The 23,286-nt window shown below is 54.8% G+C and overlaps 1 protein-coding gene across 1 annotated transcript; it reads right to left on the bottom strand.

Moving 5' to 3' along the window:
- Positions 1 to 3,061: 3,061 nt before the first annotated feature.
- FNDC5 (fibronectin type III domain containing 5) lies at positions 3,062 to 10,731 on the bottom strand. Its single transcript, XM_058718204.1, has 6 exons — positions 10,509 to 10,731; positions 8,738 to 8,853; positions 8,045 to 8,243; positions 7,621 to 7,710; positions 5,454 to 5,587; positions 3,062 to 4,585 (listed from the first exon to the last, which is right to left on the bottom strand). Exons 1-6 carry the CDS (start codon positions 10,714 to 10,716, stop codon positions 4,547 to 4,549), a joined length of 786 nt encoding a protein of 261 aa, XP_058574187.1. The 5' UTR covers positions 10,717 to 10,731; the 3' UTR covers positions 3,062 to 4,546.
- Between the last annotated feature and the right edge of the window lie 12,555 nt (positions 10,732 to 23,286).

The following is a 23,286-nucleotide window of genomic DNA, read 5'->3' as shown; positions in this document are numbered from 1 at the left end:
TGTACTGTAGCCGTCTGTTGCAGGCTTTGAAGGAGGGTTCCTTCCTCTTTTGCGTGGGTAGGTTAGTGGGGTCTGGGCGGGGGTGGCAGTTAGTAGATTGTGGTACTGGGGAGGCGAGGGTGCGGGCTCCCTATTCTTTTGAGGGTAAATTACAGTGTTGAGAAAGGCGTTCCAGCAGTTCAGAAATGTTGAAATTGATTGGGATCTGCAGCTACATATAGTGCATGTCAGGAGCCTGACATAGAGAAAGCCTGAAATATCACTGTGCTGTTTTTGCAGAGGGGGAGACGGCTCAGCCCCATCACACAAGCGCTGCCTTACAGTCCTTCCCACAGCTATATGGTTGACCTCTATATCAGTCTCTCCCGAGCCATTGCTGATTAAGGAGGACGCTGAGCTATCCCAGGACATTCTCCCTTTAAAAGGGATGTGGGAAACCAGAATTGATCATACAGAATTGATGGTTGTTCTTAATCCAGCTTCTCCAGAAACTGACTGCTCCTGGAACTTGGATGAAGGTGGCATTAAGCGTGGGTAGTTGTGGGAGACACGACGTTCCTTCGATCCCTTTTGTGAGCCTAAGCTTCTTAGACTTGCCCCAGGAGACAGGATGAAGGCAGTAACAGCTTGTCACCTATATTAGCCAATGCTTTTAAAATCTCCCCTCATGCTGAGGAAATAAGTAGCAACATGTTGGGACAGGCTCTCTGTCCTGCTGTCAGCGTAAGTTTTGACTAGTGGATATTGTATAGTCCAGGCAAAAGCTTCAATATAAATTTGCTAAACACTCAGCTGTTTGATACATATCCATTTTGTTTCTGTCAGGTGGAGATCCCTTGTCCAGGGAGTTGCTTATTTCCTTTTTAGCACCGTGTCACTGCAGACATCAAAGGTTTCAGAGACGAGGCTGCATTCTCTGAAGTGATGATGTCCTTTACCCTTAGTTCATGTTATGTTATAGGAAATTGAGGGGGAGGAGAAATGGACCTTCTCTCAAAGGAATGGGGTCATTCTCTAGCCTATTTTGAGCTTTTACAGGAAGAAAAAAAAACCCAACCACCTAAAACTAGAAAGCAGAGTTCCCTGCTTTTCTCAGTGTTGTCCTGCTTTTCTCAGAGCAAACAATTCCTAAGCTGGTTCTAGGGAATGCTTGCTTTGTATGTCAGGGCACCTGTCAGGAAAAAAATTTCCACTTGTCACAGGAAGTATCAGCTGGTCAGCAGTGGAATTCCTTAATGAACAAGCTCCTGCCTTGTCAGTCCTCTCCACCTGTCCTGTCCGATGACAACTGGCACATGCCACAGACAGAAAACCAGACCTTCCCCAGCACCCACTGAGAAGGGGGTGGGATGTGATCTCTTGAGGACAAGCTTTAACACACTCCACTTGGTAGTCCTGAATCACTATCGTTCTCATTAAGGAACTATTGGTATAGGAGGAGCTCCTTCAACTTAGCTTCCAATGACGCTTTGAGGGTTTGGGAACATTGTACTGATGGAGCTTGGTGCGGCTGGAGCGGGGCCGGGGCCGTGTCCCATTTATGGAAGCAATTCGTTCTTGGAGGCCACTTAAAAGCGAAATCCAAAAACTGTCAAATAGGTTTAAAGAGGGTGAGAAATAACAGCAGTCTGAAACATCACGTGACTGGAGTGGTGCAATATTACATATTTTTGTAAAAGGGCTGAATTAGCTTACCATGGATTCTAGAGGCGGCCACCCTGAAAAGCCCGGGTTGAAGGGACAGGGTCAGAAAGAGCAAAGGACTCCTGCCCCACAGAAACACTCATGGTCCTTCCTCTCCCAGACCCTGGGGCTTCCCTCTTCTTGTTCTTACCCTTTTTGTTTTTGACACATAAGGAAACCACCCCCCAGAGAAGTAACTGGCCTGAGAGGTCAGGTGGTGACAAGGCAGGTTCTCTGCCCTCCGTCCAGCATTGTCCAACATTCTCCCACAGGCCCTGCGTGGCCTGCGGGTCAGGTCTCCGTCTGCAAGAACTTGCTTACATCCGTCCCAAGCTGTGAGGAATCTGCGGATCTAAGTGTGGTGAAGAGGGGACCCCAGCCCAAGTCGTAGCTGTAGGTTTACCGTGCAATGACGGCTGGTCAGTCGTAGAACGTGGGGTTTTTAGGGAGGTAACTAAAGAGAATGGGGTAAATTTTTCTAAACCAGAAGTGTCCACTCCTCTCCCCTCCCCCTCAGACCCTCAGCCGATGTACTGCAGGCCCTGCTAAATTCCCCTTAGCAGTGCCTTCCTGACCACTGACAGCGATCTGTATTTACCTGACGCCGACTTAGGGGCTTCTCCACCACAAGGCACTAGACAGGTACACAGGACCCAGGCCTTGGCAGGTACCTGTCTCTCAGGTTGGGGTTAGAGTTCTGGGTGCTAATAGATTTCCACTTTCCCACCCAGCCTTCAAGACCTGTCTTCCTCCTCTTGGAACCTTCCAGAACGTCTACCCTAAGTCCTGCTCACCTGACATTTTCTCTCCAAGCTCTTGCTGGCTCTGGACAAAAAGTATCTGAGGTGTCCCATTTACCAGTTTGCTCATTGGCTAATGGCATCATTACTCCACCTTTCAGCCTGCTGTTTGGGCTCATTGTGATGTTCCTTGGACAGCCCCAAACAGCAAGCTGGGAATACTGCGCTGCAGCAGGCCGCTTCCGCAGCTCCTCTCCGCTCCCCTCCTCACCCTGGGGAGAAACAAGAACCACATTCCTTCGGGTCAGGGGAAAACACCCAGCGCTGCCCAGAGGGGAAAACCCTTTGTTTTAAAAACTGAGCACCAGCCTGCATACCTAGGCGATGAGGCAGCCCGAGCCTGGATTTGGGGGCCTCAGTAATGGGATGATGGAGCAGCTATTTTCTCCTCCTACACGTGCACCCCCATCTGTTCGAGATTTCCCTTCCAACTCCAGCTTGGCTGGCAGGCATGTCCCTAAGAAGCTGCAGGCCAAAATGGAGAGAGAGAACCGACTCCCTCCTCCACACATCCTGACTTGCTGCCAATTGCCAGAAAAAGAGGGCAACATTTGGGCATTTACCAGAAGACAAGGATGTGCCTTTTCATTTGTCTTTTATTTTACATTTAAAAAGAGGTTATTGCTCTAACTGAATCAGAGGTAAGGACCTCTCCCCTAAGCAGCCTTGGCCTTGCAGTCCCATTCAGCAGGGATGGAAGTCACAAGACAATGAGTGGAGCCTCATGCCCTCCCATGAGGAAGCCCTTAGTATTGCTGACATCTGCCTTTCACCCTGTCTCTCCTCCCTCCCTGTGCTGCCACACCAGGACGAAGCAGAGCAGTGGCTGGCCTAGCCACGAGAGCTCTTATAGACCGGATGGTGGGGCCGGTCTTTGGGTGATGGCTTTCAGCTCTCTGGCTTGGGGGCCACTGCTCTTACCATTCAGTTCAGCAGGTATTCACTGAGCGCCTACTGTGTGCCAGGCTTGTGCTAGGTGTGGTCCTCCCACATGCCCGTCCTTAGCCACCATTGGAAGACGCAGAGGCCCATCTCTTCCCACGCAGGCATTCAGCGGCTGTAACTTGCAGTCCTAGGGAAGAGTCTGCCTTCCCCTGTCAAGCACCATTTTTGTTTTGTTTTGTTTTGTTTGCCAGAAAGGGGCAGTGGAGAGAGAGACCTGTCACCTCACACCACTCAGGCTCTAGGGAAGGACATGAGGACCCTGGGTAGCTTTCACAGAACCCTGGATGAGATGGCAAGATATGGAGACCCCAGAGGCCAGGGCTGCTCTGTCTGTGGTAAATGGCTCAGGCCTGCCTTCTAGCAGCTTCCATTCCAGAGCGGGTGATTTAGCAGCCCCCAGGATGTCCCATGTGGACACACCTTTTCAGTCATGTAAGCCAACACTGTCACAATTCCAAGACTCTTCCTAAAGAAATGGGGCCAGTACCGTCCAGGTCTCTTTCCTACCTCGTCTTCTTAAGACTGCAGACTAATTATGTTAAGGGTCAAAATAAGGGCCAAAGAAGACAGAGGCTGCGGGCAACCAGCTTGGGGAATTCCTCTGCCCTCTGGAGTGAAGCCCTTCCGTCACATTTTCCAAAGAGACAAAACATAACATCTTACACACTCGCAAAGTTGTGCATCACACCGCAAGTCCTTGATGGCTGGATCCAGGAAAGGCTTGCTGGCAGCCGTGCTCCTGCCCTGTGGCTTTCCTGAAGGCTCTCAGTCTGAAAGACACAGCTGAAGTCAGTCTAGGTGCTTGTCATCTCCCGGGAGCTCTGTGCATTGTCTCAAAGAGGAAGCCAGTCCAGAAGACACGAGGAGGCAGAAAGAAGGCTGTGTCTCATGCAGCTTTGCCTTTTCCAGAATGGGGCCAGGCCTTTTAGTTTTGTGGCTTATTTTTTGCAGATTTTGGGTTCACAGTTCGGTTTCCTTCAGCAGACTAGGATGGGGAAGAGTGCCAACGGTGCGGCCGGCTGTGCCTCCCCCCATCCGCAGTCCTCCCCGTCCGGGTGCCCATGGACCCGGGGACAGCAGAGAAGAAAAATGAAATCCTTTTCCCTGCAGACGGGCAGTCATGCTTCAATGATGTTCACCGAGGGCTTGTTTGGAAACTGGGAGGAAAAAAATGAGAGAAGCAGCCAGGGCTAATTGAATAGACTTCTTGCAAGGTTGGAACTAGAGAGAGGACACGAGAAGGAAGGGCTGCAGCCTAAAAGCCAGGCTCTCATCCCGCGTGGAAGGAAAAGAGTGGGCCTGCCCGCGTGCCTCGTCTCTCTGCCTTCTTAAACCCAGCCTTCGGCCTCACTCGCTTAGTGGCCAAGACTGGGTGCTGGGCCCTCGGCCCCAGGCCCCCTGTCCACCCCCGGCAGGGCCATCCCGCCGGCCGTTTCTCGCGCATCCTGCGGACCTGCCTCTGAGCGCAGCCTCAGCCACTGACATTGTTGAGGTGCTTCTGGAGATGGGGGTTAAAAAGAGGCTTCAGGAAAACGCGGCAGAAAGAGAGAAGCCAAGAGAGAAGACAGTAAGCCAGGGGGTGTGAGGAGATGGAGGGAGGAGATGTGGAGAGGGCCAGATGTTTGTTGGATAATCATCGTCAGAACCATGACATCTCTCACTTCTCCACCGTCTCTTCTGAGCTGCTCAGAGCGAGCACTGAAAAGGTTCTCATATCTGTTTTGCAGAAGAGGAAACGAAGGTACAAAGAGGTGAAGTGCCTGGTCAAGGTCACACAGCACAGCAGGAGCAGAAATGGGCCTAGAACCCCCTATTTGCGTGGTCCCACACCAACCGAGAAATCTGCCCTCCCCGGTCACCGCATCTGTTTAACCCCGCTGGTCCCTGGAGAAGGTCCAAAATCGATGTGCTATGTCCCGTGTGTCACCCAGGCAGCGGCCAAGAGTGGCCCTACCCAGCTGCAGCCACGCTGGGACCCGAGCTGAGCCCAGGGGCCGCCCACCCAGGTCCGAGACTCCCTCTCACCTTGCTGCGGAGAAGACCTCCGCCCTGGTGCTCTGGTGTGCTGGTTTCCGACGCACTCTTGGTCTTCTCCTTGTTGTTATTGGGTTCGTTGTCCTTGATAATGTCATACTGGCGGCAGAAAAGGGCGATGACGCCTGGGAGGGGGGGCAAGAGAGAGCAGTGAGAGGCCAGAGCTCAAGGCCCGCCTGTTCGCTTCATTCCCGCTGGCATCTGCTGGGCCCCTGTTAGATACTGAGCTCCAGATGGCCTCTCCCCTGCACCACTGCACCTGTCCCCCACTAAGCCCACCCCTTTGCTGCCGCTGGGCTGATCTTCCTACGACACTCATCTGATCCCACCTTCCCCTCATTCAACCTCGGACAGCTCCCTTTTCCCCTTAGGGGAAATAGAAACCGTAACATTCACTGAGCACGTGCCAGGCCCCGTGCAGTCTGCACTGACTCGGCCAATGCCACCGTCCTCACAGCGCTGGGAGGGTACCTGTAATTACCCTCCCCAGGTTACCAGTGAGGACGCCGATGCAGAGCGCCTCGGCACCTACTCCAGGTCCTGCGGTGGCGGAGCTGGGATGCGCACTCCAGGGCCTGCGCTCTGCTAGATGTTCATTGTTAGCAAACGAATAAGACATGAACGTCATAGTTTTTGAAAGTCAGATACTATTAAGGCAGCCAACTCCAGTGCTGGTAGGTGTCTTCTCCATTTTTACCTCTGTGCTTTATTTATAGTGCTATTTCTTGATCTGTTTTAGATACTACCTTTTGACTTTCCACCATGGTAGATACCCCGCTTCCTTCCCCACGATCCTAACAGAATCACATCACAATCTTGGGTTAGTTCACCATGTTTATATTGTTACGGTTATCTAAATACTGTCTGTGCCCAGTCTAATAACACACCATAAACCTCTTTTGTAAAATCCTTTGTGTTTTTTGGTCCTTTTTCTACAAGTGCCTGTTTTTTGTTTTTTTAAGTTCTTATTTATTTTGAGAGAGAGAGAGAGAGATAGCTCAAACAGGGGAGGGGGAAAAGAGAGAAGGAGAGAAAATCCCAAGCAGGCTCCAAGCTGTCCGCGCAGAGCCCAACATAGGGCTCTGATCTCATGAACTGAGAGATCGTGACCTGACCCGGAATCAAGAGTCAGACACTTAACTGACTGAACCACCCAGGTGCCCTACAAGCACCTGTTTTTTGATGTGCCTACAGAACATTTTTTCCAAACACTTCTCGATACAGCCTGTCCTCTCAACCACCATGCTAATGCAGATTTGGCATGGTGTTCGAGTCCCTCAAAACAGACTCCAGCCTACTTTACAGCCTCACCGTCCTTTACTGTCCCCTTTCTACCTTCTCTCTTGGGTCACAGCTGCACTGAGCCAGACTGAACTCAATTTGTTTCTTCTACACACTGTCATCAGAACACTGTTCCTTTTATTGGCTGCCTGGTGAACTCCTATTCATCCTTCAAAGCTCAATCCCCATGTTTCCTCCTCTCTGTGTTCTTCCCGATTTCTACTCCTAGCTCCAGAATTAATTCCCTCTCCTCTGCCCTCATGTGATGGCACTCATCACACTGAATCACAGTTAAGTATGGGCCTCCCAGACCCGGTTCCTTGCAAGCCCAGGGCTCTCCTTAGTCACGACTATAGTACTACTATCTGGAATGGGATGGCCGTTCAGAAAATGCTGGTTGAGTTAAGTACAAAGATGACGTTTGTTCTTTATCCTCAGGTAGCTCACAGACAATTGGGAAAAGGGAGAGACATGAGCCCAACTACCTCATCTAAGAAAAGCTAAAGAGAGGGAAAAGCAGTGCATTTTGGGAACAAGATGCAAGATGGCCATTCTAATGGATGGACTGGAGACCCAGCAACCCAGAAGGAGGCATGGCTGCTGCAGCCAAGGCCAGAAGGCAAAGGGGCTGTGGATGCGTCCACCCCAGGAACTACTCCTGAGGGAGGGAAGGCCAAGTGCTCCAAGGCAGCTCTCAATCTACTAAGTTTTTTTGTGAGAGGTCATATCTGGCCCCCAGAGCAAGACTTTGAGGCTTCTCATGTTATCTCTCAGCTGCCTCCAAGCCCCCACCCTTCGCTCCTGTGAGAGAAGGGGTCTGGCCAGGGGCCTTCATTCCCCAGAAGTCGAGTGAATTAGAGCTTGGAGGCAGACTCACCGGCCCACATGAACAGGACCACCACGATGATCAGCACCTCGCCAGTTCGCAGCTGTTGGCTCCTCCCCATCTCCTTCATGGTCACCTCATCTGTGGGGAGGGGGACACCAGGTCTGAGGCTCCGTTCATTCCCAGCCACCCCTCTAGGGCCAAGCCCAAGACCTTAAGTGCTTATTTCTATAGGTGCCCAGATACCTAACAAAAAGAGATTTGGGAACATGCCGATGGCTCCTTGGGGCAGCAGCAACAGGGCCTTGACCCAAAGCTGAGAGGCTATATCCTCATTGTTTGGGGACTAAGGTGACCTCCTCTCTCAGGTTCTGCTTTACCAGGCAGCAGGGTGTGGGCAGTGGGGGAGGAAACGGGGTTGGCGCTTTCCTCAAGCCTCACCCCGCACCCCCCCCGAACAGTGCCCTGGGCCTGCCTTTGTTCTTGGCCGCCATCTTCTCAGCCTCACGAGGGGTCTTGAAGAGCACTGGCTCGCTGGCTGGGCTCTGGCCCTGAATGGAGATGGCCTGCACGTGCACAATGTACTCGGTGTCCTCCTCCAGGTCCCAGAGGGCGCACGAGCGGGTGGTGGTGTTCACCTCCTGGATGAAGCGCAGCATCCGCACGTCCTTCTTCTGCCAAGGAAAATGCCAGGCCCGCTGCTGTCAGCGCCCCGTCACCGACCCCACTCTGCCCACCTCTCTGGCGGTGACATGGGCTCACCCAGCTACCATGCTTTTATAAATAAAGCCTTTATACACATAAGCTTCCTCCCCGATCCCCTCACCTCCGCAGGGAGCTATCATTATCTCTGTTTCCAGATAAGGAGACTAGGTGCTGAGAGGTTACAGAAGTTGCCCAAGACCGTCTCCCCAGTGAGAACTTGAACCGGGCCCCAAACCTCGGTCTTATGTTTAAGATCAAAACCAGGCTCTTGATTCCCAGATTCCAGTCAAAGGCCCCTGAGCCCTCCTTACTGATCCGTTCCCCGCTGGGGTCCCCATTCCAAGCCATATGTGCAATTCTTCTGCCTGTCCCTCTTGCTCCTTGTTCCTTTCTATTTCTGCACCCCCCCCATCCCCTGCTACTATCTTGATGTGTTCTTCCCTCCCAGACCCTCAAGGGTTACCTGCTGAGAGATGGCAAATCCGATGACAACCTCATCTTCCAGGACGTCCCAGCTCACCACTGCAGAGTTGGCCTTAAGGTGCCTGACAGTGACATTCACTGGGGCCGAGGGGCTGTCTGGGGGTGGGGAGGCACCTGAGCCTGAGCACCCCCTGCTGTGGGGCCCAGGCCCACTGTCTCATAAGTGGAAACCTGGGGAAGGCCACACAGTGGGGAAGGAAGAAAGCAAGGCCTCCATGGGGCTGGCACATCTCAGTTCATCAGTGGTTGAAGAGCCAGGCCTGAGAGGCCCCAGGCTCCTCATGTCCAGGATGGGAGTCCCCAATGATCACACTGGCCCGATCATCAGTCCAAGTTAGAACTGACGGGCCTGGGCTAGGGCCGGATCTAACGGAGGAGTGGAAAGAGGTGGGGGGGGGGGGCGCTGGTAGGGCAGGGGAGGCATAGGTGGCCAGGGTTGCAGGTGCTGGAAGTTAGTCTGATGAAAAGCAGTCAAAAGGACTCCCAGTCCAGTGCTCTTTCTATAATACCACATTGTCAAGTGACCTTGAGGGAAGGAGAAAGACCCAGAGGTCGAGAAGAGCCAGGCCAGGGTGAGCCCTGGGTTGGGACTGAGGATCACAAGAAGAACCCCCGGTATTGTAGTGACCCAGGATCCAGATAGAACGAAGCCCGGGGAGGGGTCTATCTAGGTGAGCCTCTTCTCCACACTCTGCCAGCCTCGAGAGGCAGGTAGGGAGGTGGCAGGGGAAGACGGGGTCACGCAGAGCACGTTCTCTCAGGGGAGAGTCAAGAGTACGGGTGGGTCAAGTCTTCTGGATATGGGAAAAGGGTGAGAGGGGGTCAGTCAAGAAGGGAGAGTGACAGGATGGTGGAGGTCAGGGAAGGAAGAACCTCTCTAGGAGAGGGGCCGTGAGTCACACAGCCTCTCTGTCTCCCAAGGGGCAAGTGCTGCAAGGGGGACACCTGGCCCTGACCAGCACCCTTCACCCCACAGAGGGGTGGACCTGAGGCCCAAGGGGCTGGCCCTGGGGCGACAAAGCCAAAGTGGAGATAGAGACAGAGGGACACAGACAGGTGGCGGCAGACACAGAACCAGAAAACAGACAAGTGGGCTATCAGAGACAGACGTAGAGAGGAAGCAGAGAGAGAGAGAGAGAGAGAGAGAAAGCACTGAGCCACAGAGAGATGGGTAGAGGGACAGATGAGCGAGGTGCCAGAAGCCAAAGGGACAGATACAGAGCCTGGGGAGAGCCTGGGCTGGGTTAGGATGAGGCCGGCACACGGGGCAGGCCAGACAGTGACTGCAGTAGGCTCAGGGGTCCATCCCACCCACCCAGAGCCCTAGGGTGCCCCAGAGCCCTAGGGTGCCAGTCCCCATCCCCCTCACACATGCTCACGCAAACTGGGACCCCATCCTGCTCCGACCTGCAGAGTTGTCCTGCAGGGCTTTGGGGACAGGGAGGGAGGCCCAAGGTTGGGGGACTGGTGTCCTCGGCTGCTCCCCGGGCCAGAGAAGGGAGCTCAGCTCAGGCACCTGAGGCAAAGGCCTGGGGGTCAGGGCAATGGGATGAGGGGACCGGGGAATCACAAGACCCTAGACCCCAAAGACCCCAGGGCTGGGGTGGTGGGCAGGGGGGTGGGGGCAGGGGCTGGAGGACGGGCCTGGGGGTCAAGAGGTGGGGAAGAGGCCCGGGGCAGGGAGGCAGGAAGGGCCCAGAGGACTCCCGCCCGCCCGCCCCGCGCCGAGCCCCCCGCCCGGGCCCCCTTACCCGCCTGCACCAGCGCGAGGCAGACGCAGCCCAGCCACAGGCGGAGCGCGGCGCGGGGCGGCCCGGGGCGCATGGCGGCTCGTCCGGCCGGCCGGCCCGGGGCGGCGCAGGGGGACGCGGCTCCGGCGCCCGGCGGCCGCTGGCGCTCGCGCTGCGGCCCGCGGCCCGCCCGGCCCGGCCGCCCCGCGCCGCCCCGCGCCGCCTGCATGTCGGCTCCGCGGACAGCGACTCCCGCGCGGCGGCGGCGGCGGCGGCGGCCGCGTCCACGTCGGGCGCCCGGGGGGCGGGGCGCCCCCGCTGCGGGGAGAGGCGCGGGGCGGGGTGAGGGCGGAGGGCGCCCCCACGCCCGCCCGCCCCCACGCCCGCCCCCTCCCGGCCCTCCGGCTGCGCGGGGCTCCCACCGCTCGCCCGCGCGCAGCCCCTGTCCCCCTCCCCCACCCCCCAGCACACGGCCCGACCTGGCCCCTGCCCTGCCCTTCCCCAGGGAGAGGGAGGACGCGCGCCCCGAGACGCATATCGGTGCCCGCCACCCCCCGCCGTGGCCCGCCCTCCCTCGGCCTGGGGGTCCCCATCCCTCACCCCAGACCGGAGGCCTCGCAGGCCTGGACAGACGTGAGCCGAGGGGAGTGTCACAACAGGGACTGGGGGGCCTAGAGTGCCTAGTAGGCGCTGGGGTGCATTCAGTAGGTGCTCAGCGTTTCACCGTGGCGGAGAAGAGGGTGCTCCGACTCACTGGAGACCTAGCTCTGTGACCCCGGCCGGCCAGTCTTTCCCCCTTCTTTGGACCTCCATTTTTGATCTCCATGAGAGTAACAGCCCGCACCTACTAGGTGCCAGACACTGTGCCGAGGGCTTGACTTGCGCGATGCCCCTTGCTTCTCACTGAACCCCTTAAGGAGTTCTCTGCGGCCCCCGTTTTGCACAGGAGACTGCAGCTCAGAGGGGTCACTTGACTTGCCCCAGGACTCACAGCAGAGCCAGAATTTGAACACAGGCTGATCTGACTCCCACACGTGCGCTTGACTCGATTGTCTCCCCACCCGGAGTGAACTCACCCACCCTACCATCCCTGAGATCCTACAACTTGCCTGTGCTAGCTACTCCCCAGCCAGAGAACAATCTGGAACAATCTCTTCCCAAGAGCGGGTGAGGGAAAAGTAGCTCCAGCCCCCTCCCCCACCATTCTAGCCTGGCTGAGTGCTGTGAGCAGTGAGTGAGCTAATGACTCTAAAGTGCAGGGGGCTTTGGAGACTTGGCAAGTAACCACAGTTAATAAAGGGCATGGATGGCTCCTTCCTCACCACCCTGGGGACACCCATATGCCTCCCGCTCTCTTCTGCCCAATCCACCCCTTCTCTTTTCCTGAAGAGGCAGAGAGCTGCCTTTGCCCTGCACCTGCTACCCTCTCCCTAACAAGGGGACCTCTGGAACAGCAGGCCTCGAGGGAAGCCCCCCACCTTGTGGCACTCTCCACCCTGAGTCCCAATCAGAGAAACAAGGTTGAGGAGGGCGGCGTAGACTAAGACCCTAGGCCCCTCGACATGGACGGGGTCCCACATCTCCAAATGAGTCTCTCTCCACCACTCCGAAATTCCACCACTGGGGGCATTCCTTTGGGTCTTAAAGACCTTCTGGCCTTCCCCCAGGCTCCAGGGGAAGAGCTAATCCTTTTTTGAAAAGGGCCACTTTGCAAAGTTATTCCACAGAAGGTCTACGAAATCTCCCTCCGCCCACCATTTTAGATTGACAAACTGAGGTCCAGAGATGGAAAGAGCTCCCCGAAATTCACACAGTGGGTCAGGAGGAGCAATTGAACTTTCCTCTCCTAATGCCCACCCCAGGACTCCTTGCTGACCCTCAAGTTTCTGTGGGTCACTAGGATAGGAGGGGGCTCGGGGATTCTTACTGAGAGCGAACTGAACTGGCCAGCCCATCAGTACCGCCAGACTTGCTCTGCTTGGCAGACTGAAACCCTCCAGCCCCATCTGCTTCCTCAGCCACATACCTTGCACTGGGGTGAGCTTCAGTTGGGACCTCCACCTGTTTGGGGCAGGAGCCAAGGAACCAAAGCACCTCTATCTCCTTTCTCCTCTCTTCTCTCCTCTCTTTCCCCCCAGCAGCTGCTTCTGCCCCACCCCGCCTGGCGCCGCCCCACCAGCTGCAGCTTGGCCCCTGGGGACCCCCCTCACCCACCAGGCAGGAAAAGACAACCCGGGGCCTGCAGGAGCAGCTGGAGTCTCCTTAGGCCTCATCGCAGGAGCCAGCAGGAAGGAGAGGGGTCAGTTAGAGGTCACAGAGTTTTCTCCTGTCCCTGATGGGGAGAAAAGGCGAGAAGGGAGAGGGTCCTGGTGGGGTCCGGAGTCCAGTCTAGCGCAGCGGGAGGCGGGGCGGGGGGGGGGGGGGGGGGTCTCAGCGCCACCTGCTGGCCTCTCCAGGTATAACCCCGGGTAGATGTAGGGCACTGGGAGGGGGGTGATGGCTGTGTCTAAGGGTTTCAGAGGGAGGGGGAAAGTGGTTGGAGGAGAGCGTGAAAGGCAGGGAGGATTTGGAGAGTCGTGCCTGTGGAGGTGCAGCCTTCCCAGGCCCCATGATGCATGGGGTGCTTGGGCATTACCAGATTCAGGGAAAAGTCTTGATGCCTGGAGTGGAAGCAGGGTAGGGGGTGGGAAGAGTTGGGAAGATTTAGAGCCCCCTCTGGCACTCTTGGGAGGGGCCCCAGGACCAATGATTTATGGGCACTATCTATACCATCATCTCTTAGCACAGGGCTAGGTGCAGTAAGCACTCAATAAATGTTTGTTGAATTTGTGGGATAAAATTGTTCTCCTAACATATATCTAATGAGCACCTATTATGTACCAGGCTCTGTGCAACATTCTGTAAATACAGCATTGGAAGTATGAATGAATGCATGAGTGAGAATCTGGGTGGGATTGAAGGATAAGCCTCTGTCCTCCCAGGCTGCACTGGTCTCCATTTGGAGGACTCCACAGACATGTCCTAAAGGGCTGGCTAATCCTGAGGACTTGGACCCTCCTGAGTGTCCAGAGCTGCCCAGAGTCCTAGCACCTCACCCAGACTGCAGGTGCCCAGCCCAGACCCGCAGGCAATCACTTAGAATGGGAAGGCTCCTCTTCACAGCCTAGAATAGTCATGGCCCTGTCTAAGGGATCTCCCTAGATACACACACCCCAAATCACAATCAGAAGGAATCAGAAGGGCAGGAGATGGCTTTGGGTACACAAATAATCAAGCACCTACCAAGAACTTGGCTTTTTGTTCACGTTATTCTGAGTTTTAGGCTGGCACATGTTACTAGCTCCCGTTCCAGATCAGGAAGCTGAGGCTCAGAGAGGTGTGAGCACCTGCCATGGGTCACACAGCCAGTGAATTAGGGAGTCTGCTACCTCCTCCCTTCACCCCTGGGGGCCCCTCAGGGCAGGAATCCTGGCCCAGGGTTCACTAAAGGACACACATTTTCCTTCCCTGGAGGGCCTGAGGGGGCTTGCTGCTCACAGAGGCAGTTGCTAAGCCCAGGCCCAAGATCACACCAGGGAAGGGGCGCACCACTCACCCAACAGTTTCCACATGCTGGCACATTACACACATAAGAGAAGCTTCTTTTGAATCCTCACAACCCTGAGATGTCAGGATTGTCATACCCATTTTATAGATGAGGAACCTGAGGCTCTAAGTGGCTTGCCATACAGCTGGGAGACCCTGGTCCTGCCTGTCTAATCCCCAAAGTCCCTATCACAGCAGTGGTGACACCAGCCCAGCTCAATGCTTCCTGAGTGCCTGTACCAGGCCAGCCTGGGCCTGGGTGCTGAAGGCCTAGTGATGAACCAGATCGGTCCTGGCCCTTGAGGAGAGCCCAGGGTAGAGAAGAGATACACATTTAAAAGACAGAGGGAGGGTGCCTGCCTGGCTCAGTCGGTAGAGCTTGCTACTCTCTTTGTTCCTTTTTTTGAGAGAGAGAAGGAGAGTGTGCAAGCAGCAGAGAGGCAGAGAGAGAGTCCCAAGCAGGCCCTGCACTGCCAGCATAGAGCCTGATATGTGGCTCAAACCCACAGTGAGACCATGACCTGAGCCAAAATCAAGAGTCAGATGCTCAACCAACGGAGCCACCCAGGAACCCCAAGCTTGCTCCTCTTGATCTCAGGGTCATGGGTTCGAGCCCCACATTAGGGGTAGAGATTATTTAGAAAAATAAAATCCTAAAAATAAAATAAAATAATATCAGAGAGAACACTACCCTCTGGACCTGGAGGCACCAAGGGTCTAAAGAGGCCAGAAGAGGGGTGCCTGGGTGGCTCGGTTGGTTAATCGTCAGACTGTTTAAATTTTTTTTTTTTTCAACGTTTTTTATTTATTTTTGGGACAGAGAGAGACAGAGCATGAACGGGGGAGGGGCAGAGAGAGAGGGAGACACAGAATTGGAAACAGGCTCCAGGCTCCGAGCCATCGGCCCAGAGCCTGACGCGGGGCTCGAACTCACGGACCATGAGATCGTGACCTGGCTGAAGTCGGACGCTTAACCGACTGCGCCACCCAGGCGCCCCTCGTCAGACTGTTTATTTCAGCTCAGGTCATGATCAGTGTCATGAGATCAAGTCCTGCATCTGGCTCTGAGCTGGGTGTGGAGTCTGCTTAACATTCCCTCTCTCTTTTTCTCTCTCAAATAAATAAATAAATAAATAAATAAATCAGAAGAGAGCATTAATTTAAAAGGAAAGCAGGGAGGGCTTCTGGGAGGAGGTGATGCCTGAGCTTAACTAATCCTGAGGGTCAAATGGGGATTACTCAAATGAGGGTGAACAGGCAGAGAGAAAAAGGAATCTTTGGCCCCGAGGCCGGGGAGAGCAAAGTGTTCATGTTGGGGGGAAGCAGGGGAGATGGAGGAGGGTGCAGAGAAGGGTGGGAGGAGTTGCTATGAGCTCTGGGCTGTGACAATGGGAACAGGAAAAACAGCCCTGGATCTGGAAGACTGTTTCAAGCTGCAACAGAGGTTGGGCTAGGGAGGGCTTTAAGATTTTTTTTTTTTTTAATGCTTATTTATTTTTGAGAGATAGAGAGAACATGAATGGGGGAAGGGCAGAGAGAGGGGAAGAGAGAGAGTCCCAAGTAGGCTCCACCCTGTCAGCTCAGAGCCCCAAGTGGGGCTCGAACCCACGAACCATGAGCCCATTGACCCGAGCTGAAATCAAGAGTCCACTGCTCAACCGACTGAGACGCGCAGGCGCCCCGGGAGGGCATTATTCATCCAACAAATATGTATGAACACCTATAGGTCCTGGGGACACAGCTGTGACCAGGATGACAAGATTCCTGCCCTTGCCGATCTCACATTCCAGTGGGAGAGACAGGCAATAAACAGTGAGCTAATGACTAAATAAAATACCTTCAGGGACTCCCCTGGGCTATGAAAACGATGCAGTGATGTGGTAGGGAACGGCTGGGTGGGGTAATGTTAGGTAGTGTGCGGCAATGGGCTGGCCGAGGTGTCCTGGTTGGGTAAAAGAGACGTCCTCAAATCTCTTCTTCGGAGTCTACGAAGGAACTGACTCCCATCTCACCACACCCAGAGAGGTTGAGAATCTTGCCTAGCCTCACACAGTCAGTCAATGACAGCCCCATGCCCCAAACTGCCACAAACCCTAGGGTCCGCTTTGCCTTTGGAGGCAGGTTCTCAGCTACAAACTACAGTCCCCAAGATCCCTCAAGAGCCGTGGGGCCAGAGGCCCTGTTGTAGGAGCCCGGATGTAGAGGAGGCTGCAGTAGGAAGTGAAGGCAGCTGGAGTAAAACTTCTTCCCCACCAGGGAGGGGTGGAAGGACGAGAGCCTGGGAATCAGATAGCCCTTAGACTCCAACCTCTGCTCAACCTTGACCGTCTGGGTGACCTCAGGTACCACCATCTGAAGTGAGAGTCCAAGGTTCAAGGGCCTACCGACCTTTCACATCCCAGGTACTGGAGGGTATGCCTCCGCCTTCAGGTGGTTCCGCAGAGCCAGGAAATGGCCAGCAGAGGGCGCCTCATTGGCCATAGTGAAGCCAATGTTGCCCAGAACAGAAAAGGCTCTAGGAACCAAGAGCCCTAACTGGGGGGAGGCTGTCCTGTTTTACCCCCGAGGCCAGCTCCCAGGTGCACAGACCACAGACTCAGCAGCCAGGCAGAACGTAGGTCTTGCTGTCCCTGCACCGTGCACAAGTCACTGACCTTTCTGAGCCTTGGTTTCTTCATCTGTAAATGGGCCTAACAATCATGCCTGCCTCACAGGTTTCTGTGAGGAGTCAGTGAAGATCAACCCCATAAGGTCTGATCTATAGGGGCTGCTATTTTTATTAGCAGCAGCGGTAGTTGTATCTTTAAGTTCCTGACTCAAAGGGTATCCAATCAGTGGTAACTATGATAATGACAATGATGAGGATAATGATGGAGGACTCAGTCACTGTTTATTTTCAACTTCCTAAGCAGGGAGCACCAGCACCTACCCATCTGGGATGCCTCCAGTGACAGGGAGCTCACTATCTCCTCAGCAGCCCATTTTCACTGTTAGAGCTCCTCCTGCTGAAAGGTCCCTCCTGGATGATGCCCCCGCCCAACTCATTACTCAGGGTGACCTGGCTGGCCTGGCCTCTGAATTTAGGCCCCCTCATCTCTGAAGGGTCTGCCTGAGAGGCCCATGAGGTCGAGGAGCCAGGACCTCAGCAGCTGGATTCCTGCCTTTGCTGGAAAGGTAGGGAGCTCACAAGTGAACCCAGGTAGCTTCACCGGCAAGAGATTCCTGGTGGTTCTTGTTGCTGTTCAGAGTTCCTTTTCTGCTGACTGGGAGAAGTGGAAAGAAAGCTCCTGCTGTCCCTTGGACCTTCCTTCAGTCCCCAGTCTTAAGAATGGCTGGATGCTGGAGAGGGCATCCGATGACCCAGAGCCACAAGTCCAGGAACCCTGGCATTCTAGTTGGGAGGCCTCAGCTCCTGCCCCACCTCCTGCCAGGCCTCCTCATCTGTGTTTGTGAGTCCCAGGGAAGTGCTCATGGGTCTGGCACCAACAAGTCTGTGGGGAGGGCAGGAGTCAAACAATGCTGGACTCAAATCTTGGCTCGGCCCATGCCTTCTCTGGCAAGTCCCCCACCTCTCTGAGCCTGTTCCCTCACTGGGCACCCGTCTCAGCGTGGCGGTGTGGGGAGTATGTTCTATGTGAAAAGGTTCTATGTGCAGTACCGGGCACATAGTAAGTATCCACAAATGTAGCAGGGGGTACAGAAGTGCCTCATGTCTCCAAGACCCTCCTTGTGCCTGAGTGGGCCAAGGTGGCTCTGGGAGGGGGTTATGCCCGGCACGATCATATCCTGATCCATTTCTCGGTTAGCGGGCACCTTGTGCGTGTGCCTGCGTGTGCAAGGGCGCACTTGTGTGTTCGCAAGGGGGGATGGGTGTGCACACATGTGCATTGGGTGTGTATGCATGTGCAAGCATGTGCGTGAGTATGCATGTGTATGTGTGCTTGTACCTAAGGCTGTCCATCCCGGGGATTCCCAGGGCACATGCCTACTTGCAGGTGCCGGTGCAGAATCCCTGCACTGATTCAGGAGACCCCTCTGTTCACTGTTACTGTGGAAACAAAGAGGCAATCCTCAGTCTTGGGGAGAGCCTAAGGTGCCAGCAATGAGAGCTGACCCAGTGTTCTCAGCAAGGGAGACGGATCGGGAGCATGAGGCCCTGGCATACAGCGACCTCAGCCTCTGGGGGTTGGGTTCTGGGACTCTGGGAGCCTCGGAACCCTGTGGGAAGCCCACACTTCTCCAAGGCATCCTGGCTTACTGGAAAGAGCTCAGGAAATAGAGCTGGGTCCCATCTTGGATCTGGCCCTAATCTCATGTGCAGTCTCAGGCAGGGAACTCGATCTCTTTGTGCCTCTGTTTCTTCGTCCATAAAATGGGGCCAATAGTGGGTGCCAGCAGAAGCCTTGGGTTGGGATGTCACCTTTCCTCTCCCCGGAAGGACCTACCCTCTAGGCTGTATGAATGTGTACACCTGAGCCCTGCAGTGTCACACAGTAGCCTCCTTCATGTGAACCACCCTCCAGTGTCTTGTGGGCTCCTCACAGCAGCTCTAAGAAGGAGGAGGTTCACAGAACTGAAGCTCCAGGAGAACACAGCTGGCCGTGGTGGGATCAGGTCTGCTGCCCCCACTCCTGTGGGCCCAGCCTTGTACCACGTGTGCAATCTCTCAGGCTACCAAGCCCCGCTGCAGGGGTGACTGGGGATTCCATCAGCTTCTCTGGATTGTAAGAGGCAGGCGGGGGTGGGGGAGAGTCATCCTGTGGCCATGGGCCCTGGGCAACCCCCCAGAGCGGGGCTGGGCTGCTGGAAGGCTTCTGGAGAGCAGATCCCAATTTAGGAAGGACTTTAAAGATTTGGGGGGGCAGCACCTGGCTGGCTCAGTCAGAAGAGCTTGCAACCCTTGATCTCAGGGTCATGAGATTGAGCCCCACGCTGGGTATAGAGATTACTCAAATAAATTTTAAAAACTTAACAAAAATTTTTTGAGGGGTGCCTGGGTGGCTGTCAGTTAAGCGTTGGACTCTTGATTTCAGCTCAGGTCATGATCTCATGGTTTGTGAGTTCAAGCCCTGCACTGAGCTCTGTGCTGACAGTGTAGAGCCTGCTTGAGATTCTCTCTCTCCCCCTCTCTCTTTCTTCCTCTCTCTCTACCCCACCCCCGTCTCTCAAAATAAATAAATTTTAAGAAATAAAGATATGTAAAAACTTAAAACAAGCTTTTGTTTGGACTCTTTAGATTTTGACTCAAGTCTCAAATGAGGTCGAGTGCCTGCATGCAGGTTGTAGACACGCATATAGAATTTCATATACAGTTACAAGTGAACACTCAGCTTCCTGCCCTTTATCCTACTTCCAAGAGTGACTATTCCATTTGCTGTGACCCCAGGAACAATTTTCAAACAGAGATATACCAGGAGAAGCTGCAGGAGCAGACTGAATGTGTAATGCGATGAAAATGTGTAAGAAAGACCCAAACGCTTATTTGCCAGAAGAGCTGTCACAGAAGGGGCCACTTCTGATTTGAGGAGGGGGCAAAAGAGTGGGCCTGGATGGGGGACCTAAGGCAAGCCATCGAACCTGAGGCCCTTTCAGCTGAAAGTTGCTTTCACCAGCAGAGGGAAGAGGAAATATTGTGCAGACAAGGGGTGGCTGGGATGTTACCTCACCTGCCTGCATCACTTTACCCCACCCTCGCCTAGGTTAAAACCCATATGCAGGGAGATGGGGGTCAGGGAAAAGCCCAGCTTTGACTCCAGATCCCTTCTTCAGCGAAGGGGAGATCCTGGCCATCTGTAGAGGAGATGGGCCTTGGGGGAGTTTTCGGAGGAAGGTGGAGGGTAGGAGCTGAAGTGGAAGGCAAGCGTTGGGTGTATTATGAAAAGTCTCCAACACCCACTTACCCTGGTAGTGGTGGGGAAGGTTATTAAGCAGGGAGGAAGATTAGATGTGGAGAAACCGAAGGCTGGGGAGCTATAAGAGGACCAGGTGATAATATAGGGCCACCAGAGGAGGGAGTGGGGTGGAGTGGGGGGCGAGTTGGGGGTAGAGGACAGGGCAGGCCTGAGAGGAATGCTTTGGTTGAACTCTGACTTGGGAAGTAAGTGTGGGACGAGGAGAAGAGAGGGGTTCCTGGAGGGGACCCAGGCACAGGGCAGGCTGGGTGGAGGGCCATAAGCTGGATGCTGGCTAGCTTGAGGCTTAGGTGCCTGTGGGCTGGAAATACAGGCTTTACTGAGAAGAGACCAGAGTCAGTGGGGTTGTTTTTGTCAACTTTTCCAAAGCTGGGAAGGGGCCACATCAAGATGTGAACCTGGGTCTGTTTCCCTGCAATGTCTGTAAGTTCACACTGAGGGACCAGCAAAGGTGCAGCCCCTTTCTGCCTCCCTTTGGCTCGTGGATTCTGAGCGTGGCAGAGAGATCAGCTGCTCATGTTTTTTTTTTTTTTTTTTTCTTAAGAGAAAGAATGCTCACATGAATGGGGAGGGGCAGAGGGAGAGAGAGAATCTTAAGCAGGCTCCAAACCTAGTGCAGAGCCCATTTAGCATAGAACCCGCCTCAAGTGGAACCCAACTCAGGGCTTGATCTCACAACTGTGAGATCGTGACCTGAGCTGAGATCAAGAGTTGGATATTTAACTGACTGAGCCACCTGGAAGCCCCTCAGCTGCTCTTACCCAGGAGCAAGTGGGGGATGAATGGAATGAATCTTACCCAGGACTTGGTGCTTTTCTTGGGGGCACTGTGGCCATCCCACCACCAAGGAGCCCAGTAACCTCAGGGACTCTGCAGGCAAAATCTTTAAGCCCAAACTTCTTCTCAGTAGGGGGACCATCTCCAACCAACCCCTGCCTTCCTGATCCCTCAACACCAGCGAGGCCCTGTTAGCTGGCTGGAGCTGACATTAACAGAGCACTGACTGTACAGGCTCAGTGTCCCGAAATTTACAAGCTTCCTCTCACTTAATCCTCACAAAGACCCTTCAGGGAGGCATTAAAATTATCATTTCCATTTTATAGATGAAGGAACTGCCTGAACCTTCCAGAGGTGAAGGTTTGCCCCCCTCCACTGTGGGGTTGGGGGGCCGGGTCAGGTTGAGGCTGCTGTGTGACGTGGCCCAGCAGCTCTCTGAGCCCCATCTGTAAAGTGAAGCTTGCTGGAGGGACGCCACCCAACTCTGATTTCAGTTCTGCAGTCCCAGCTCGCAGGACTTTCCCAACACCCCCACCACCCCCGTTGTGTTCCTCATGGCCCAGCTCCCTTGGGAACAGCCAGGCCCGCCCCCTCCCCCTCCCGGGCTGTGCTCTTGGCAGCTCTGAGGCCCTGGGCTCTGGTCCGGGGGTGGTCCCCGGCGGTGGGAGGGGTGGGCAGAAGCTGGGATCCATTGGGCTAAGACTGGGGCATCCCAGAGACCCCCAGACCCCCACCTCTGGGTCCATGGTGCTTCAGGCTGGGGTGGGCAGGGCCCTTTGGAAAGGGGTGGCTTGAGGTTTAATCACTTTATCAATGTTTGTTTGTGTAATTCAGCCCTGAGATGCTTTTCCCTCCATCTGTCCCCACCATCTGCTCCCATCAGGATTTTCCAAACCATTTGGGACCTAAGAGGGGAGGGTGGGGGCTGTGCCTCTGAGGGGGCTGGGGAGGGGCTGCTTCTACCTACCTCACTGAGAGACTTCCAGAGGGGAGCCTGGGCTCCTGAGTCACATGGAATTGGGTTCAAATTTTGGCAGTTACTTTCTTGCTGTATTACCTCCAGCAGGTGGCCTCACTTCTCTGAGCCTCAGTCTCCACATCTGTGAAATGGCAGTAACATTATTGACTCCTCAGGATTAGTTCAGATCAAAGGAGGTGATGCCTGCAAAGTACTCTGCATACAGTAGGTGCTCAAGAGATCTGCAGTCCCCTCTCCATTCACCCCCCACTTGCTTCTCTCTCTGGCATCCCTCTTTAGTGCTGGAGGAGGGTGGCCACCTCTGGTTTCTGTACCCCAGCCCCACTCCTCAGACCCTGAGGACACCGCCTCCTGTGGGACTTGCCCTTTCTTCTATCCCCCATGGGTCCTACTCACTGCTCAGTTCTCTCAATGACCCCACTCAACATCTACCCTAAACTGTGCCTCAGTTTGGGGTGGGATGGGGATGAGTATCATCAGCAAGGACACCCCACTCCACCCTCACCCCCACAACAAGTCTTCATAGAGCCCTTCAAATCTGCAGGGTTCCAGGGCCACTGAGGCCTCCTGTCTACTATGCTCATGCCCAGAATTTCAGGTCTGAGGAGACTGTGGGGCAGCAAATGAGGCCTGTCTGGTCAAGGGTTTCAACAGGGGATGTCAAGGCACCCAGGTCACTTGTTTAGACTCTCTGTTCCCAAAGGGGAAAAGACTTGCTCCAGATTATCCAGAAGTGAGGGACCCAGGTAGGTTTCCTGACAGCTGCCCCTCTGGCCCGCTTTTTTGGGCTATATCTCAGGGCACTAAGTCTTGGGCCTTGGTGTACATTATGGGGAGCCCCAAGCCTTCCTCTTTGGCTCTGGGGGACCTCCCATTGCTTCTTAGGCCCCCAGGAGGGGAGAGGTGGCTGATTGGAAGTAGTACAGAGCCTACCAGGGTTCACACTCTGCCCCCAGATCTACCCCACTCATTCCAGGTACAGGGAAAGTCAAAAGAAGGTGAGGCTTCCAGGAAGAGGAGAAGGCATGGTCCTGCCATCAGAAGCCCCATCTACTGGGGAGACAGAATTCAGACTGGGGGCCCTGAGGGCAGGGCATCAGAGTTACCCTCATAGGGAAGAAAAACAGTGGGAATAGAAGAAGGCTCCTGAGGGGCTAAGCCAAGAAGTCAGTCTGTAGGAGGTCAAGCTGGCAGGGGGTAGTGGGAAGAAGCAGAGACAGTGACTGAGCAGCACCCTATGAGGATAAACTGCGACCCCCCACCCCAAGGATGGAGAGGAGGATCCAGACCCAGCTGGGAAGATTCTCTGGCTTCAGGCGGAGAGAGAGGAAGGAGGAGGATGGGGAGGAGAAGCCCAGGCAGTGAATGCTGGGCAGTCCCCTCATCCAGCTCCAAACAGGGCAGGCTCTCCAGGCCTAGTGGGGAAGATGGAGGAAGCTTGTCACTCCAGGGGCCTGGGGTGGGGCCTGAGCAGCAAGTCTCTCCCTGCCCCCAGGTCCTCACACAGGAGGCAGCTGGGAACCACCCACGCATGTCTGGCATCTCT

This window comes from Neofelis nebulosa, chromosome 2 (assembly GCF_028018385.1).
Source record: "Neofelis nebulosa isolate mNeoNeb1 chromosome 2, mNeoNeb1.pri, whole genome shotgun sequence".
Taxonomy (NCBI): Eukaryota; Metazoa; Chordata; class Mammalia; order Carnivora; family Felidae; genus Neofelis; species Neofelis nebulosa.
This window is presented reverse-complemented; position numbering and strand designations above follow the sequence as displayed.

What these genes read in the sequence shown, in the direction of transcription:
- FNDC5 (XM_058718204.1), bottom strand. Translation starts at nt 10,716, where the DNA reads ATGCAGGCGGCGCGGGGCGGCGCGGGGCGGCCGGGCCGGGCGGGCCGC. An exon ending in CCTCGCGCTGGTGCAGGCGG is followed by an intron (nt 8,854 to 10,508) that starts GTAAGGGGGCCC and finishes CCCCACCCCCAG; the next exon opens with ACAGCCCCTCGGCCCCAGTG. An exon ending in GAGGTCTTCTCCGCAGCAAG is followed by an intron (nt 4,586 to 5,453) that starts GTGAGAGGGAGT and finishes TTTTCCTCCCAG; the next exon opens with TTTCCAAACAAGCCCTCGGT.